The sequence below is a fragment of the Vicia villosa genome, linkage group LG6 (assembly GCF_029867415.1).
Source record: "Vicia villosa cultivar HV-30 ecotype Madison, WI linkage group LG6, Vvil1.0, whole genome shotgun sequence".
Lineage (NCBI taxonomy): Eukaryota > Viridiplantae > Streptophyta > Magnoliopsida > Fabales > Fabaceae > Vicia > Vicia villosa.
The window spans coordinates 106,005,439-106,021,189 of NC_081185.1; the positions used below are offsets into that span (position 1 = coordinate 106,005,439).

General features: G+C 36.4%; 1 protein-coding gene across 1 annotated transcript; it reads right to left on the reverse strand.

Annotated features, from left to right (window-relative positions):
- Positions 1-7,716: 7,716 nt before the first annotated feature.
- LOC131609473 (uncharacterized) lies at positions 7,717-10,786 on the reverse strand. The gene is made up of 7 exons (XM_058881168.1): positions 10,120-10,786; positions 9,931-10,011; positions 9,698-9,772; positions 8,646-8,690; positions 8,465-8,554; positions 8,282-8,383; positions 7,717-8,129 (listed from the first exon to the last, which is right to left on the reverse strand). The coding sequence occupies exons 1-7, from the start codon at positions 10,693-10,695 to the stop codon at positions 7,947-7,949; spliced, it is 1,152 nt and encodes a 383-aa protein (XP_058737151.1). The 5' UTR covers positions 10,696-10,786; the 3' UTR covers positions 7,717-7,946.
- Positions 10,787-15,751: the final 4,965 nt, after the last annotated feature.

The following is a 15,751-nucleotide window of genomic DNA, read 5'->3' on the forward strand; positions in this document are numbered from 1 at the left end:
TCAAGGATAAATTTTTGAAGAACCACTTGGTGAACGCGGGGTATGCCTTAAACCAACCTGGATTTCAATACTACCGCCGAGAAATAGCGTTGACAAATCCAGATGCAGGGAGGTGGATTGACAGCATTGACAGAGCGAGATGGACTAGGTCATACGACGATGGGGCTAGGTGGGGTCACATGACTACAAATCTTGTGGAATCAATGAACGGGGTTTTCAAAGGCATTCGAAACCTACCTGTAACTGCCTTGGTTAGTGCTACGTATTTTCGGATGGCAACTCTGTTCGCCACAAGAGGTAAGCGGTGGAATTCAGTGTTACAAACACAACAGGTCTACAGCGATGTGTGTATGAAATATATACAACAGGAATCTGCCAAGGGTAACACTCACCGAGTGACCGAGTTCGACCGTCATGGCCACACCTTCAGCGTAAAGGAAACAATTGACCACAACCAGGGACTTCCACGACAACAGTATCGCGTCAATATCCCAGATCGATGGTGCGACTGTGGCCAATTTCAAGCATATCGCATGCCTTGCTCCCATGTCCTTGCAGCATGTTCACATACTCACTTTGATGCATTATCTTTGGTATCAGAAATTTACAAGGTATCAACGTTGCTCAACGTATACGACAATTACTTTCCGGTGGTAGCAATGGAAGCATATTGGCCTGTGTACGAGGGGGAAACAGTTTGGCATAACGATTTAATGCGTCGGAATAAAAGCGGTCGACCAAACAGCAGGCGTATTAGAACCGAGATGGACGTAACTGAAAAAATGCAGAGGAAGTGTAGTATATGTCGTGAGGTAGGACATAATAGGACCAAATGTCCCAATCGTGGATCTAGCTCCCCAACATAGTTTTTAGTTTCGATGATATTTGTAATTTACTATTTCAATGGAATGAACATTTTTCATAGATTTTATGGGTTACAACAACACAGAAAACATTACCAAAAAAATAATGGATGCACCCATGGAAAAAAAATTACCGAAAAAATTATATTAAAAAATAATGTTGAAAAAATAGTTGAAAAAAAAACTATAAAAAAATTCAGGAGAAAATATATTAAAGAAAATAAATAACATAAAAAAATGAAAAAAAAAATAAGGGGGGGTGTTGTCGCCACCATGGAAAAAAAATTACCGAAAAAATTATATAAAAAAATAATGTTGAAAAAATAGTTGAAAAAAAAACTATAAAAAAATTCAGGAGAAAATATATTAAAGAAAATAAATAACATAAAAAAAATGAAAAAAAAAATAAGGGGGGGTGTTGTCGCCAGGGGGGTGGCGACAACACCTAATTTTAAAAGGAAGGCGCCAGGCCCACTGGCGAGTATGTATTGGGTTGAGTGTTGTCGCCACCCCCCTGGCGACAACGTGGTGTATTTAGCAAAAAACTGACATTTTTGTAATTTTTTTGAAAACTTGGTTATTTTTGAAAAAATTTTTAAAAAACTTGATATTCAAAAAAAAAATTCTGAATTTGTTTGGTGTTGTGGTTATTCACTTTAATTGTTAAAAAATTAAAAAGAATTTTTTATTCACTTTAACTGATTCAAGTGTTTTTTTAAAGTATGATTCGAGTGTTGTTAATTAATTAACTGCCAACAAACCATTCTACTATTTTTTTTTCCCTGAATAATAAGCGGCCGAGTCCCAATCACTGAATCACCCTAAACCTGTTCATTTATATTTTCTTATCCTTATTTATACTATATCTTTTAGGATAGTTAGAAAATTCTTTAAAAAATATAATAGAGACATAATATTAAAATAAAAAATACCGTAAAATTTTCAAATGTATTTTAATTTTACTAAGACTCTATTTGATATTACATATTTTTGAGTTTATAACTTATATGTTTGGTAACAGTCTTTTCATCACAAATTTATAGTTTATTTTACGAGTTTATACCTCATTTTCTAGACGCTATTTCAAATAGTATTTTAACTTATAGCTAATCATTTTTCTTCCATTTTTATCCTTATTATTTTAACAAAAATCCACTTAATCAAACTATCAATAACAACTTAACAAATTAGTTCATATTCCTAACGAACTATCAATTATTTTTAAGTAGTACTTATATAAATTAATAAGTTAACTATTGTGACAACCGCCTTAAAGAACGGAGCAACGCTGTGAGATAGAGAGTTTCTTGAACAAACACAAGAAAAACAGTTCATTTCACAAAGAGGAGAGAGAGAGAGATGTTGAAATAAAATTGGCTTATACCATATCCATTGGATTTTGATGATAACAAAGTATTTAAAGAACAATTGAGTATAGTAATGTTTGTTCAAGTGTGCAGGAATATAGACTAAAATGATTCAAAATTAGTTCTAAAACTGCATTTCAAATATAAGTTTAAAGTTGCAGATTCTGAAGAATCAACTTCTGAAAAAGGTTAGCTTCTAATCAAGTCATCATCTGAAGATCACAAACGCTGATTAGGTCAACATCTAAATATCAAGTCAACCTCTAAAGACTCAGAATCTGAAGGATCGGAAGCTGAGATATGTCTTATGAAGGATTAGAAGTTGAGATATGTCTTATGAAGGATCAGAACTTGAAGCCAATCAAAGCTCAAAGATCAAGAAAGACTGACAAGTCACTATCAGACTCTGAGGTTAATTTTTCTTCTTCTAATCACGTGAAGAATTAGAAGAATTCTCCAGAAGCCTGAAGAATTGTAATTGATAATTCCTTTTGTAGCAAAGGAGTTTCGAATGGTATTGCAACGGTATTAACCCTATTAGAAAGCTTTGCAACAGATCTGATGATGCTTCTCTCAAAGACTTTCTTGTGTAATCTCTCCAACGACTCTTTTTCTTATCTATATAAGAAGCTGGAGATTTGAAGAGATTAAGACAACATTGTGCCTTGACAAACAAAGAGTCGTTACTCTATCAAAACAACTGCATAAGCTTCACTTGTGATTTATTAACTCTTGTATATTCTAGAAATATCTAAGTCTTAGAGTCTTTTTGTGTTGTATTCTGTGTACACTTCTAATTGTATATTAAAAGTAGTTTATCACAATCTATTAATTGTTTGTTATGGAGTCATAAGTCTCTTGCTTCCATGCTTGAGCATTAAAGTTTATTACTTATGTGCTTGAGCTTGAAGTCTCTTGCTTGTGTTCTTGAGCATATATAAGTCTCTTGCTTGTGTGCTTGAGCATTGAAGTCTCTTATTTGTGTGTTTGAGCATTGGAAATCTCTTACTTATATACTTGAGCATTGGAGGTCTCTTGTCTATGTGCTTGAGCAATTTGTAATCGGATTTGGTTATAGTGAAAATCCCTTGGAACTGCAAGGGAACTGGACTACTCTTATATGGGAGGAGTCAGAATAATTGTTTGTGTCTCTCTTTCTCTCTTCTCTGGTTGGCTCTTAATTGATTTATCTTCTGCTACTCTTCATACTATGATCAGATTATGATCTTGCATTCAAAATCTGTCAAGAGATTTTATTAAGGGAAAAGGAGAAAAAGAAAACACAGTGCAACCCCCCTTTTTGTGTTTTTCTTACCTTCAGTTGGCATCAGAGCACAATTTGCGCTTTAACACTTAATAGTGGTACAAAAAACATCCTGAGAGAAAAACATACTTGAAGGACCAGAAACCTCTCCCTCACCTTCAAATGTTGTGCCCTTTGACTATAGTGCTTTTGAAAGAAACAATTATACTTCTAAACCTTCAACATTTATTGGAGATTATATTGAGTTTGAATGATGGAAAAGTAAAATGTATACTCACATCATAAGTCTTGATGATGAGTTATGGGATATTCTTGAAGATGGCATGGACATTGAAGTAGATGGAATGGGCTTGGTGGCTGACATAAAACATATTACACCTGCTCAGAAAAAGATTTATAGAAAACATCATAAAGTAAGAGGAATCTTGGTAGATGCTCTACCTCAGTTTGATTATCTCAAGATTCTTAACAAATCTACTTTCAAGACTATTTTGGAGTCTCTTTATACCATTATGAAGGTAATCAACAAGTTAAATATCCTAAGGCAAATCTTTTGGTTTAACAATATGAATTGTTCAAGATGAAGGAAGATGAAGAAATTGAAACCATGTTCTCAAGGTTTCAAGTTCTTATATCTGGTTTTCAAATTCTGAACAAGAGTTATACTACTATTAATCATGTCAAGAAGATCCTTAGGAGTCTTCTTGCCAAATGCAGACCAAAGGTAACTGTCATACAAGAAGCTAGAGACTTAAAAAAGATAAGTCTAGAAAGCTTAATCAGCAATCTCTAGAGTCATGAGATGGAACTTGTTGGAGACAAACTCAAATGGTTTCTGCATACAAATCAAATTCCAAAACAACTAAGAATTCACTCAACAAAACAGCCTATGCCCCACAATATGTTATCAATGCTCATATCAATGGTGAGACATACCAATGTGATATGGTCGGATTTCTATTTCGAAACACTGAAAATACTCGTTTTTGTTTAAATAGAAAAGTAAATTTCTCATATTTCAAAAAGAGATTAAAGACGAAGCTTAAATGTGGTCATGTGTCACAAATTTTCTAGTCAAGTTTTTTCAGGTTGAGGTTCAAGATGACGAATATCTTCAAAATATATTTTGTAATCATGAATATTCTAGGTACGACTGTATAGAGTTGTACATTACCCTGCAACAACCTCAACTATCATAGACAATTGAGTCACAAGTTATTGATCCTGTTGTCGACGAACAAGTCGAGGTCGACGTCGTTGATGAAGAAGAAGAACAACCAGAGCTGGAAGTTGATCACATGGTGAACGATGGTTTTGAAGACGACGAACAAGGTCTATTACCTATCGCTCATGTGTACACACCGCCTACGCACATGAAAAACTTGAACTTGGATAGGGATGAGCCATCATCAGATATTTTCTACAACTCATATATGCAATCCGATAAATAGTTAAAAGTGGAAGAAAAATTTCGTTGCAAAATATATTGTGTGCGAGCTATAAAAAAGTTTTACATGTTAAACTTTGTGGACTTTAAAGTAGATCACATATGGAGAGGTACAAAATTCTGTGTACAAATGTGGAGTGTTTATTTAGTCTGACAACATCATACAGGAAGAGAAGTAATTCATGGGGTGATAGGTTCTATTTCTCAATACCACACTTGTGTTACCACCAATATGTCTCAAGATCATCGTAAAGTAAGTTATGATCTTATATGCCAAGAAATATTACCTCTAGTAAGCAATAATCTGTCATTGAAGGTGAGTATGATAATCTGCCATATCGTTATAGCTTACAATTATACTCCCTCGTACAGAATGGTGTGGTTAGCGAGGACAAAGGCGATTGAACTTATATAGGAAAACTGGGAGGATTCATACAAACAACTTTTGCGCTTCTTGGATGCGCTTCACACATATGCTCCTGGAACTGTTTCTATTATGGAGACACTTCCGACGTAGGCCCCGAATGGAACGTGTGTCCATGGAAATGGTATATTCCATCGACTGTTATGGGCGTTTCAACCTTTGCACAAGAGGATTTGCATTTGCATACTGTATTCAAATAGATGAAACTTGGTTGTACGAGAAATATAAAGGAACGCTACTGATGGCAGTCGCACAAGATGGAAACAATAATATTTTTCCTATTGCCTTTGCTCTGGTCGAAGGAGAACTGCTGGTGGTTGGAGTTTCTTTCTCAAGAATCTTTGAATACACGTTGCTCCCTAATATGGTCTCTGTTTAATTTCCGACATGCATGCTTCGATTGAGAGTGCATATAACAATCTGACTAACAGTTGGTACGACCCCTCTTCTACGCATACTGCACAAAATTTCATGCGGGAGATCAAAGACAAGATTCTTCAGAAAACTGTTGAGAACACGAGTTATGCATTAACTCAACCATCATTCCAACACTATCGCCGCCATATCAGATTGTCAAATCCGGATACAGGCAGGTGGGATGATAATCTTGCCAAAGAGAAGTGGACAAAGGCATACGACAACGGATAACGATGGGGCCACATGACAAAATCTTGTGGAATCGATGAAAGGTGTTTTAAAAGGCATCAGAAACCTTCCCATAACCGCATTGATGAGATCAGCCTATTTTAGGATGGCTTCACTCTTCGCAAAACGAGGTGAAAGGTGGAGTGCAGTGTTACAATCATGGCAGTTTTTCAATGAAAGCTGCATGAAATTTATGAAGGAAGAAACTACTAAAGCCAACACTCATCAGGTTAAAAGTTTCGACCATTTTAACCGCATTTTCAGTGTCAAAGAAACAATTGACTACAATGAGGGGCTACCAAGACAAGAGTATCGGGTCCTACTACCATATGGTTGGTGCGACTGTGAAAATTTTCAAGTCTTTCGCATGCCTTGCTCCCATGTCATAGCGGCATGTTCATATGCTTACCATGATGCCTTAACACTGCTATCTCCCATTTACAAGATTGAAACCTTGATCGGCGTATACAGCAATGCATTTCCAATAATAGCAAAAGAGAATTACTGGCCTGCGTATGAATGGTAGGTAGTTTAGCACAATGACAAAATGCGAAGGAAGAAAAGGGGTCGCCTAATAGCATGCGTATTAGAACCGAAATGGATGCGATTGAAAAAACGGAAAGGAAGTGTAATATATGTCTTCAGGTCGGACACAGTCGAAATAATTATCCCAATCATGGAACAAGCTCCGCCACCTAATAATTGTATGCACTCTTTGTAATATATTTTTAGAAATCATCTGAACTTTATTTATTCCTTAAACATATTTGTTACAACTAAGCAAACGCAAACAAGACTAAAACAACAACACAGACAATAAATAAAATTACTTAGCACAACAAAATATCTAAGATATCACAACCGTCAAAGCAATATCATTTGATCCATACATCATAACACATACATCATTGTCATTTTTTACTTCATCCCCATCAACGTTCTGGTTCTCTGGTGACAATTGAGGTGATCGTTCTAAGCCTCTGAATTCTTCTGATGATTTCACCATCATCGAACTCTCAGCCTAACCAGCGGATCAAGGACCTTTTGAGATGGTCCATGGAATGGATGTTCTAAAATTTTATTTTAATCGAGAGTTTCACATCAGAGAAATGAATATACTCATCCCTTTTAAAAATAGGGTTAGAAGTCATGAAGAAGAAATGAGAGAGAAAGTGGGAAGATGTGTGAATAATGATAGAGAATAAGGATTTTATTTATAAAAAATGTCATAACACATAGGAGTCATCTCATATGGCTCCTATGCACACACATTGCACATAGGCATTATATGGGGCAGCGCCTTGGTTTTCAACTGCACATAGACGCCATGGTCCATGATGTGTGCTCTTAAAAAATGCACATAGACGCCATGGTCCATGACGTGTGCTCTTAAAAAATGCACATAGACGCCATGGTCCATGATGTGTCCTCTTAAAAAATGCACATCGGAGCCGCCATATGGGATGACGTCCACTCTTATGACACACTCCAAACTTGATTAAACCTGATTATTTGAGTAATTATTTCAAAATATTGGTTATTTAGGTATTTAATTAGAAAATTATTGTTATTTGAAAAAAGAATTCACATTATTCACCACGGAATAGGCGATACAATACAAGTAAAGGACAAAAACTAAAATAAATTTAAAAACAAAATAAATTCAAGAAAATAAAATAAACTATACAAAAGAGAGCTTGTTACCATTAAGAAAAAAGACTACTAGCATTTCATTTTCTTTTTTTATACGAAACTACTAGCATTTCTAATAGGCTTATTGAAACTCCATTCTTTCCAATAAAATGTGATCTCTATATGAAATTTATGAGTATGGAACTTTTTTCTTTCTTTTTGGCTTTCAAGTAGGGAATATATTTCTCAAAAGAAAATGAGAACTACATTACCATAGCTTGGGTATATATAAATGCAGGTGAGATTAGAGATAGTCCATAGGAAGCTCCCAGTTATCTTCATTATTATCCCAATCTCTTGGATTGGCTTTCTTTCTTCCAAAACTTTTCTTTCTTCTTGAAACTCTACCATATGTCGCACGTTGCTCAGATTCATAATCATCGATATCATCCACTGAGATTCCCACATTCTGGTTGCCCAAAAAACCCTGGTGAAGGCAAATAAGATGTTTTATAAATCTTACAGAATTAAAAATGAAAATAATGGTTCTAGAAAGATGGCATCAACTATTTCAGATGAAAATGACAGAAGCAACTGAAACCTGGCATTTGACAGTTTTTTTTATGAACCAAAGTTTACCTTTGAAAGCCTTTGTATTCGTAAAGCTGCGGCTTCATGTACAACAACTGCATCGGATACCACTTCCAGTATATCCTCAACCATCAAAGAGTAGGTACTCACCTAAAATGAATAAATGGATATATAAGTACTGAAGAATAAATGTTGTATTACCAATGACTGTACAACGAAGAAACCACTTACCAAACTCGATGGAATGATGGATAGTCCAAATGAGTCTATCTCAAGTTCTTCAACAGCGCCAGAGTTGATGCTGAAATTGTAGCCTCGTACCTAAGAGTTAAGGTTTCAATAATTATATGAATAGAGATTAATAAACCAGTATATATTAGTATGCGTTATGGGGCGAGAAAGATATAATCACCTTTCCGATATTTCGTAGAGAGGGTGTTACAACTCTGTACCCAACCTAGCAAATACACAAACGAATTAAGATATCTTCTAATTTGTATGAAATTTGAGAGAAATGGTAATGTAGCCAAGATTGATGCCCAAACAATACATGGAAACACTTGCTATGACTGAAAACAGTGAAACAGATGGTTGATATGAAATATCATAGAAGTTTGGAAAATCATAATTTTCACAAGAGCTCACTTTACGATTTTCATATGGATAGAATATAACTGGTCAGAACAAGTAATGTATCTTAATTTACTTGTAAGTAATCGAATCAAATATCATTTACAACATGAAAAAAATCATGATTTCAAGCAACCTAGCAGGAAAGTCAAATGAAAAATTCATTCAAGTTGCACAGTATAGAGAAGCACTCTAAGTATCAGAAAAGAAATTACTGTCATGCCGGTTAATTTGTTATTTTATTTCCTCTCACATTGGGCAACTAAGTTACATAAAACTCCAACAATGGTGGGGTCTAGAAAAGGGTTAAGCCGATTTCAGATCATGTTCCTAAGAGTAAAAAAGAAAACTATTGTTGACTATGTCAGGGTCTTATCATCGATATCTTTGAGTTCTTTCTACCCCAAACAAGTCCTGATTCTATTCAAGTAAAAATGAGAAGGTAGAAAAATAAAGCATTTAGACATTCTCTTCGAGAGTGATTTCGATATTGCACAGCCTGTGACACGGTCCATTACAGGGAAACAGTTGCAGACCAAATCGAATATTATGTTCATATAATTCACAAACCACAGGAAGAAAATTCCGTGGCACTATAAACCCTGATACTTTGAGCAATATGATACTTTCCTACAAGGCATGATTTTAGTTTTGCACAAAACATAACTATCTTACATTGTTTCGGTAACAAATCAAAGTTTGAGCTTAATCTAATAATGATATTAGAGAAGACTTTTTATGCATATTCTCACAAACTACATGAAATCCTCCGATAAACCATATAAAAAAAATAATAACTCACAAGATTAAGTCACAATAAACAGTAAAACATACCAGAGTCTCCAATCCATTCATTGTATATCCATCGTCTATCACACTTTCATCCGGGACAAGAACAACATCCCCAACCTAACAAAGGAACATGCAAAACACTCAATAGCCTGTTTGGATTAGCAAAAAACACTTGTGAAACTATTCGGAAGAGCTTATAGAAACAACTTAACACATGTCCATAAGCAGTTTTCAGCTTATTGCCATAAGCTCTCCATAATAGCTTATAATTTTACCTGACTAATATCCTCAAGAAGGAATTTTTCTGAATCCCCGGAAAGCAAGTTTGACCTAACCTCAACAAACAACACAATCCACTGAAAATGAAATTCACCAAACGAATCAATTAAGCAGATAAACCCATCAGTCCCAGAAACACATACCATCATAATTTCATAAAAACAAACAAATAGCTATTATCTTACAGAGGTAGTGTCCACCCAAAGCTGGGAGACAAATCCCAAACTAAGAGCAGATTGAATGCTGATCACTTGCTTGGCCAACAAATTGGACCGTCTAATCACTTGTTTACCTTTCCTTAATCTAAGATTACCACCAAATTTCTCAACTTTTTCATCTTTTCTCAAATCAACCCCATCATCTCCTTCAACCCGAATCAAATCGTTTTCCAGCAATTCCTTATCACTCTTTCCACTTCCCTTATCATCAAGTGGGATATACCCGTCAGTTTCTTTGGACGAATTCTCATCAAGGGGGTTTCTTTCCAACTCCAACCCAATATCGTTCTCCTCTGTGTCGTCAAATTGAAGTTCTTGGTAAAAGCTACGACCTTTTGATGGTGGGCCTGGTTTTCCGTTGGACCTGGAGCTCAACGCTGCGAAAATGCTCTTGTTAGCATAGGTGGTTTTGGAGAGTTTGGGAGAGAAGGGGGAAAGGGAAATTGGGTTGAGTTGGGTTCTGGTTGAAGGATTGAGAAAGGGGAAGCATGGAGAGTCTGCGGCTGAAATGGAAAGTGGATTTATAGGGAGAAAGTCAGTCATTGTGAGTGAGAGAGCACAGAACTGAGCACTTGGTGTGCATAGGCAGGAATCAGGATACCTTGTGTTGCATGAAACTTCAAGGCATAATAAAGTGAGTTGATTTTGTACAAGTTTACTTTCTTTAACAAGTTTCACACTAGTTAAAATTGTGCAAATAGATGATCAATCATGAAATTTTTAGGATAAAACAACTCCCGAAATTACATAATTGTTTGGCGGTAATTAACGCTGAATTTGATAGAAATGATTACGGTTTGATCTTCCGCAACAGTGATTGACAATCGTTGAGAGAAATTTTAGAAATTTTGATGTAAGTAGATAATTAAATGAATCTCACTATGTATAATGGATATCGATCCATGAGCGGACAACTCTAATTATTTGATTGTTAGGAAACAAATGAAAAGATGAAAAAATGGAGGACAGACAAGTGTGTGCACAACACATGTTAGTCTGTCAAACGCATACTAACTAGGGGTGGGAATAGGCCAGGCCGGCCTACAGGGGCCTATAGCCTAGCCTACGTAAGGCCAGGCCAGGCCGGACCTATTTGATAAAAAGGTCAGGCTTGGGCTTTTTTAAAAGCCTATTTAATAAAATAGGCCAGACCTAGGCTATTAAAAAAGCCTATAAAGCCTTGTAGGCCGGCCTATATTTTCATATATATTAAAATTAGTCTAAATAGGTTGGCCTATATATGCATATATATATTCGAAAAATTATTAAATAGATTGATCTATATATGCATATATATTAGAAAAAAATGCTAAATAGGTCGGTCTAAATGTTCATATATATGCGACCTATAAGGCTTCTTAAGTAATATGAATTAATTAAAAACATTAATAAGAAAGAGGCTTTTAAATAGGCTTTCAGGCCAAGCCAGGCTTTTGAAAAGGCCAGGCCGGGCTGAAAAAACGAGCCTATAGTAGGCCATAGGCCAGGCTCAAGCCTTATATGTTTATCGTAGGCCAGGCCCAGGCCTTATAAAGCCTAGCCTAGCCTAGCCTATTCCCACCCCTAATACTAACATGTCTGAAATGGGGGTGACGTGTTAACTTTGAGTTTCTTTATTTTCTTTTAAAAAAATAAGTTTCAAATATCAAATAATAATATTAACACCAAATCAAGTCGCAAGTCCAAATATAGTTGGTTGCCCTGCCAGCAACGACAATCGTGCGTGTGGTGATAAATTTTGACATTGCATAATCCGTTCACAAAACCTTTATACCTTTTGGGGCATACCCACAGGAGACTATCTCAACCTTATAAACACTTGTAAAATGTGAAAGATTTCTTATGTGGAACTCAATGAAAGTTTCTCAATTCAAAGTCACACATATATTCTTAACACATAACACATTGTTTTCATCATATTTGTTCCAACAATTCCCCACTTGAATTTTAAAAATTATTCAAAAATAGTTTCAAAGCTCCTTTAAAGTTATGTGTTAGCAAAGGCGTGGTCGAACTTTAACTCTGACATCAGACTCACTCAACTTTTTCTTAGGGTGTCTTAAGGGTCTAAATTGAAAATTTAAAAAAGTACCAAAATATAAAAGACGACGAGATGCATTTGACCTAAATAATATATTTAGAAAAATACACGAACACACGAAAAAGTTATTGGAGAGTCTAGAGAAGTCGTGAGCAACAATGGAAATGATGCTCAAAAGAGAGAGATGGACGTCACAACTTTATCTAAAACCTTAAGGCATTAAGTATATGAACCATATCTTTTGTAAATGCAACGTTTTTGACCCTTTTGTACTGTTATAGTTGTATTAGGCTTTAAGAAGGGACAACACATACAAGGAAGTTAGAATACACTAGCAAGGGGCGAGTTCACTATGAAGTCGTGGGCCACACGAAATAGGCCATGAGGTTGTATGGATTTCAGTAGTCGTTCTCTAGCTGGCTTTAGTCCACCTGAATTCTCTCACTACCCATTTGCCTAGAAACATGGGAGATGATGTGTCCCCTCATAACAAGTTAAAGGAAAGGGTTAAATGGGATAATTGTTGTCCCTATGATCTGTGGGAAATAACTCCCTTACTCTCAACATTTCTAAGGGAGGAGTGAAGGTAACCACTCTTAACCATAGACACATTGAGCCTCTATAAATACCTCATCCTTGGGGGTTTAGAGGAAAATCAAATCATTTCACCTTAAAATCACTTATTGAAGGGACAACACATACAAGGAAGTTAGAATACACTAGCAAGGGGCGAGTTCACTATGAAGTCGTGGGCCACACGAAATAGGCCATGAGGTTGTCTGGATTTCAGTAGTCGTTCTCTAGCTGGCTTTAGTCCACCTGAATTCTCTCACTACCCATTTGCCTAGAAACATGGGAGATGATGTGTCCCCTCATAACAAGTTAAAGGAAAGGGTTAAATGGGATAATTGTTGTCCCCATGATCTGTGGGAAATAATTCCCTTACTCTCAACGTTTCTAAGGGAGGAGTGAAGGTAACCACTCTTAACCATAGACACATTGAGCCTCTATAAATACCTCATCCTTGGGGTTTAGGGGAAAATCAAATCATTTCACCTTAAAATCACTTATACAGAGCTTCTTTGGACTTTATTGAGCTATCTCTAAGCATCATTAACAACCCTAAGCACCACATTCATCCCTTCAAGTACAAAGCTACCGTGATTGTACTTTTTAAGAAAGTACACATTTGCGTCCACCGCGAGGCTTTGATAAAACTTACACGGGATATCCTTGCATTAGACGGTCAAATTGTTGTCCACCTCTTCAACCCCATTCAAATATGGTAAACAAGCGTGTAGCAAATTCAATCAACAACAACTCCGACAACGACCAGGATGCCATAGTGGATATATGTGCCGCTATGGACGATTTGCATCGCCATAATTAGACTTTGGATAACAATGTTCTTCACCTCTAGCAGCGCCAATGGGAGGCTAACCCCAAGAGGAGACAGAAGTTCTAGACCCTAACCTCTCTCTAGTGAAATTTGAGGATCCCTCGTACCAGAAAGTTTTAAGCCACTATTGCTCGCAAACTTTGATATAATGAGTGACCTTTATGAGTATGTCACCTCCAGTAATACGCAGATGGTGATCATTAGAGCATCATATTACCTAAAATGCTAACTTCTTTCCAACACCTTCAGGGACGCAACGTTAAGGTGGTACATGAGTCTGCCACGACTCTCAGTCATTAGCTATCATGACCTAGTAAGGAAAATTATCCACCAATTTCGAGCAAGTAGGCACACGAGGATTTTCACCACCTACTTGTTCAACAATTTCCAAGGCCTTTCATAATCATAGAGAGAATATCTCGCCCAACCCAATCAATAGATGTTTGTAGAAGCTTTCTAGAATGAACTAAGGGCTAAACATTTTAACGAATCTCTCACTTAGGGGCATGTTATTTCCATGGCAAAAATAGTGATGCATGCATAATGCTACATAAAGGGTGAGGAAAGTAACATAGAGAAAAATGTTTGGGATGTTAAGCTTTGTTTGGGAGTTTGAAGGGGATGGGGTGGAAAAGTTTTCGAAAATGAATTTTTAAGAAAATATAGAAAAATATTTGACATTTAAAAAAATGATTTTGTATAGAATCATAAAATAGTGTTTATCATTGTTGTATTTTTAATCTTCAGAATACTATAACAACATAAAAGATATTTGGAAAATTTATGTAAGTTCTCCAGAACTCTCCTTCAATACAAATTTTGAGTTCCCCAAATTAGGGGTTTTTGTGTTATAAAGAAAAACACCCTCCCAACCAAAATATTTTTATTCTTCTCACTCAATCCTTCCTATTTTTCAAAGCCCCTTCCCCCTTCAAACTTCTAAGCAAAGCCATAAGGAAAGGACATTTTGGAAATCTTGATGCCTTGCAACAGTCCTGCAAAAGCCACTATACCTCACATGTTAGGGATATAGCAACCTTTAAGCAGACCGAGAGGCCTACAAAGACTTTACACCTTTCCATAATCAACTAATAACATAACTAAACAAAATGTGGCATAAAATCCATTGCCCTCACGTCCTTACCTGACACATCCATGATCTATTGGATAAATATGGTCAGTTCATCCTTTCCAGAGGCGTAAACTCATGCCTTCAAGGATGTGATCTTGAATCCACATCCATAATGTTCACTTCCTACACATCTGGCTGTTGAATATAGGCCACGACCATATTCACCTTTTTCACCTTGGATAACCCTAGCACGCCAGTTGGTCAAAAGATACTTCATACACATATATAGCATGGATAAGGAGACTCCTAAGAGATTGAAAGCAAGCCACCATATGTCATGTTATACAAGGAAGGGGCATCTATCACTAGGTACCTTACCTTGACCATGTTCATGTTCTCCTCTAACCCGAACACGATTTCAAGATAATATAACCCTTTACGTGCATTTGTTCACTAAAAAAATAACTAGTGAACCTTGGAAATCTACGAGGTCGTATGGTTCTTGCAAAGCCTTTTGAAGGCGTCCCTATAAAGAATGTCTAGAAAAATCCCTTGGTCGATTAACACGCTTTTAATTTTCAAATCGACACACTTTCTTGTTATGACCATGGGATCATTATCACAAGGGTGGATTCCAACAATGTCCTTTCCTAAGAATATCATCTCAAACTCCATAGTGTCCTTTACACCCATATCAAAGTTTGAGGCGAACCTTTTACAATCATGACTTGGCGATCATATCTCCTACAAGCGGAGCTGATTTCTTCGCTCCCAAAGAACTCTCCTACTATATTGTTAAGGGTAAGACACACAAGCGTATCATCATATTCTCTATCTGGCTCGTTACTCTTCTTGGACCTAGGGCTCTCAGTGGGATCCCGCCCTTGAGTTATGAATTCGTCTGGTAACCTTATTTGATGAGGCACTCAATCTCTTTCTTGAACCAATAACAATCATATATGTATTAACCCTTGACTTTAAGATATTTGCACCACCTGATAGGCTCGGGTCCCATAATGTTAAAGTTAGGGGTTGGCAAAGAAGGAATGCCATGGGTGTGAAAAACGTCGAACCATACGTGTTCATG

Coding starts and splice junctions, on each gene's coding strand:
- LOC131609473 (XM_058881168.1), bottom strand. CDS start 10,695: ATGACTGACTTTCTCCCTATAAATCCACTTTCCATTTCAGCCGCAGAC. Junction 9,773..9,930: donor TTCTTGAGGATATTAGTCAG/GTAAAATTATAA, acceptor TTCCTTTGTTAG/GTTGGGGATGTTGTTCTTGT. Junction 8,691..9,697: donor TGAATGGATTGGAGACTCTG/GTATGTTTTACT, acceptor TGTATTTGCTAG/GTTGGGTACAGAGTTGTAAC.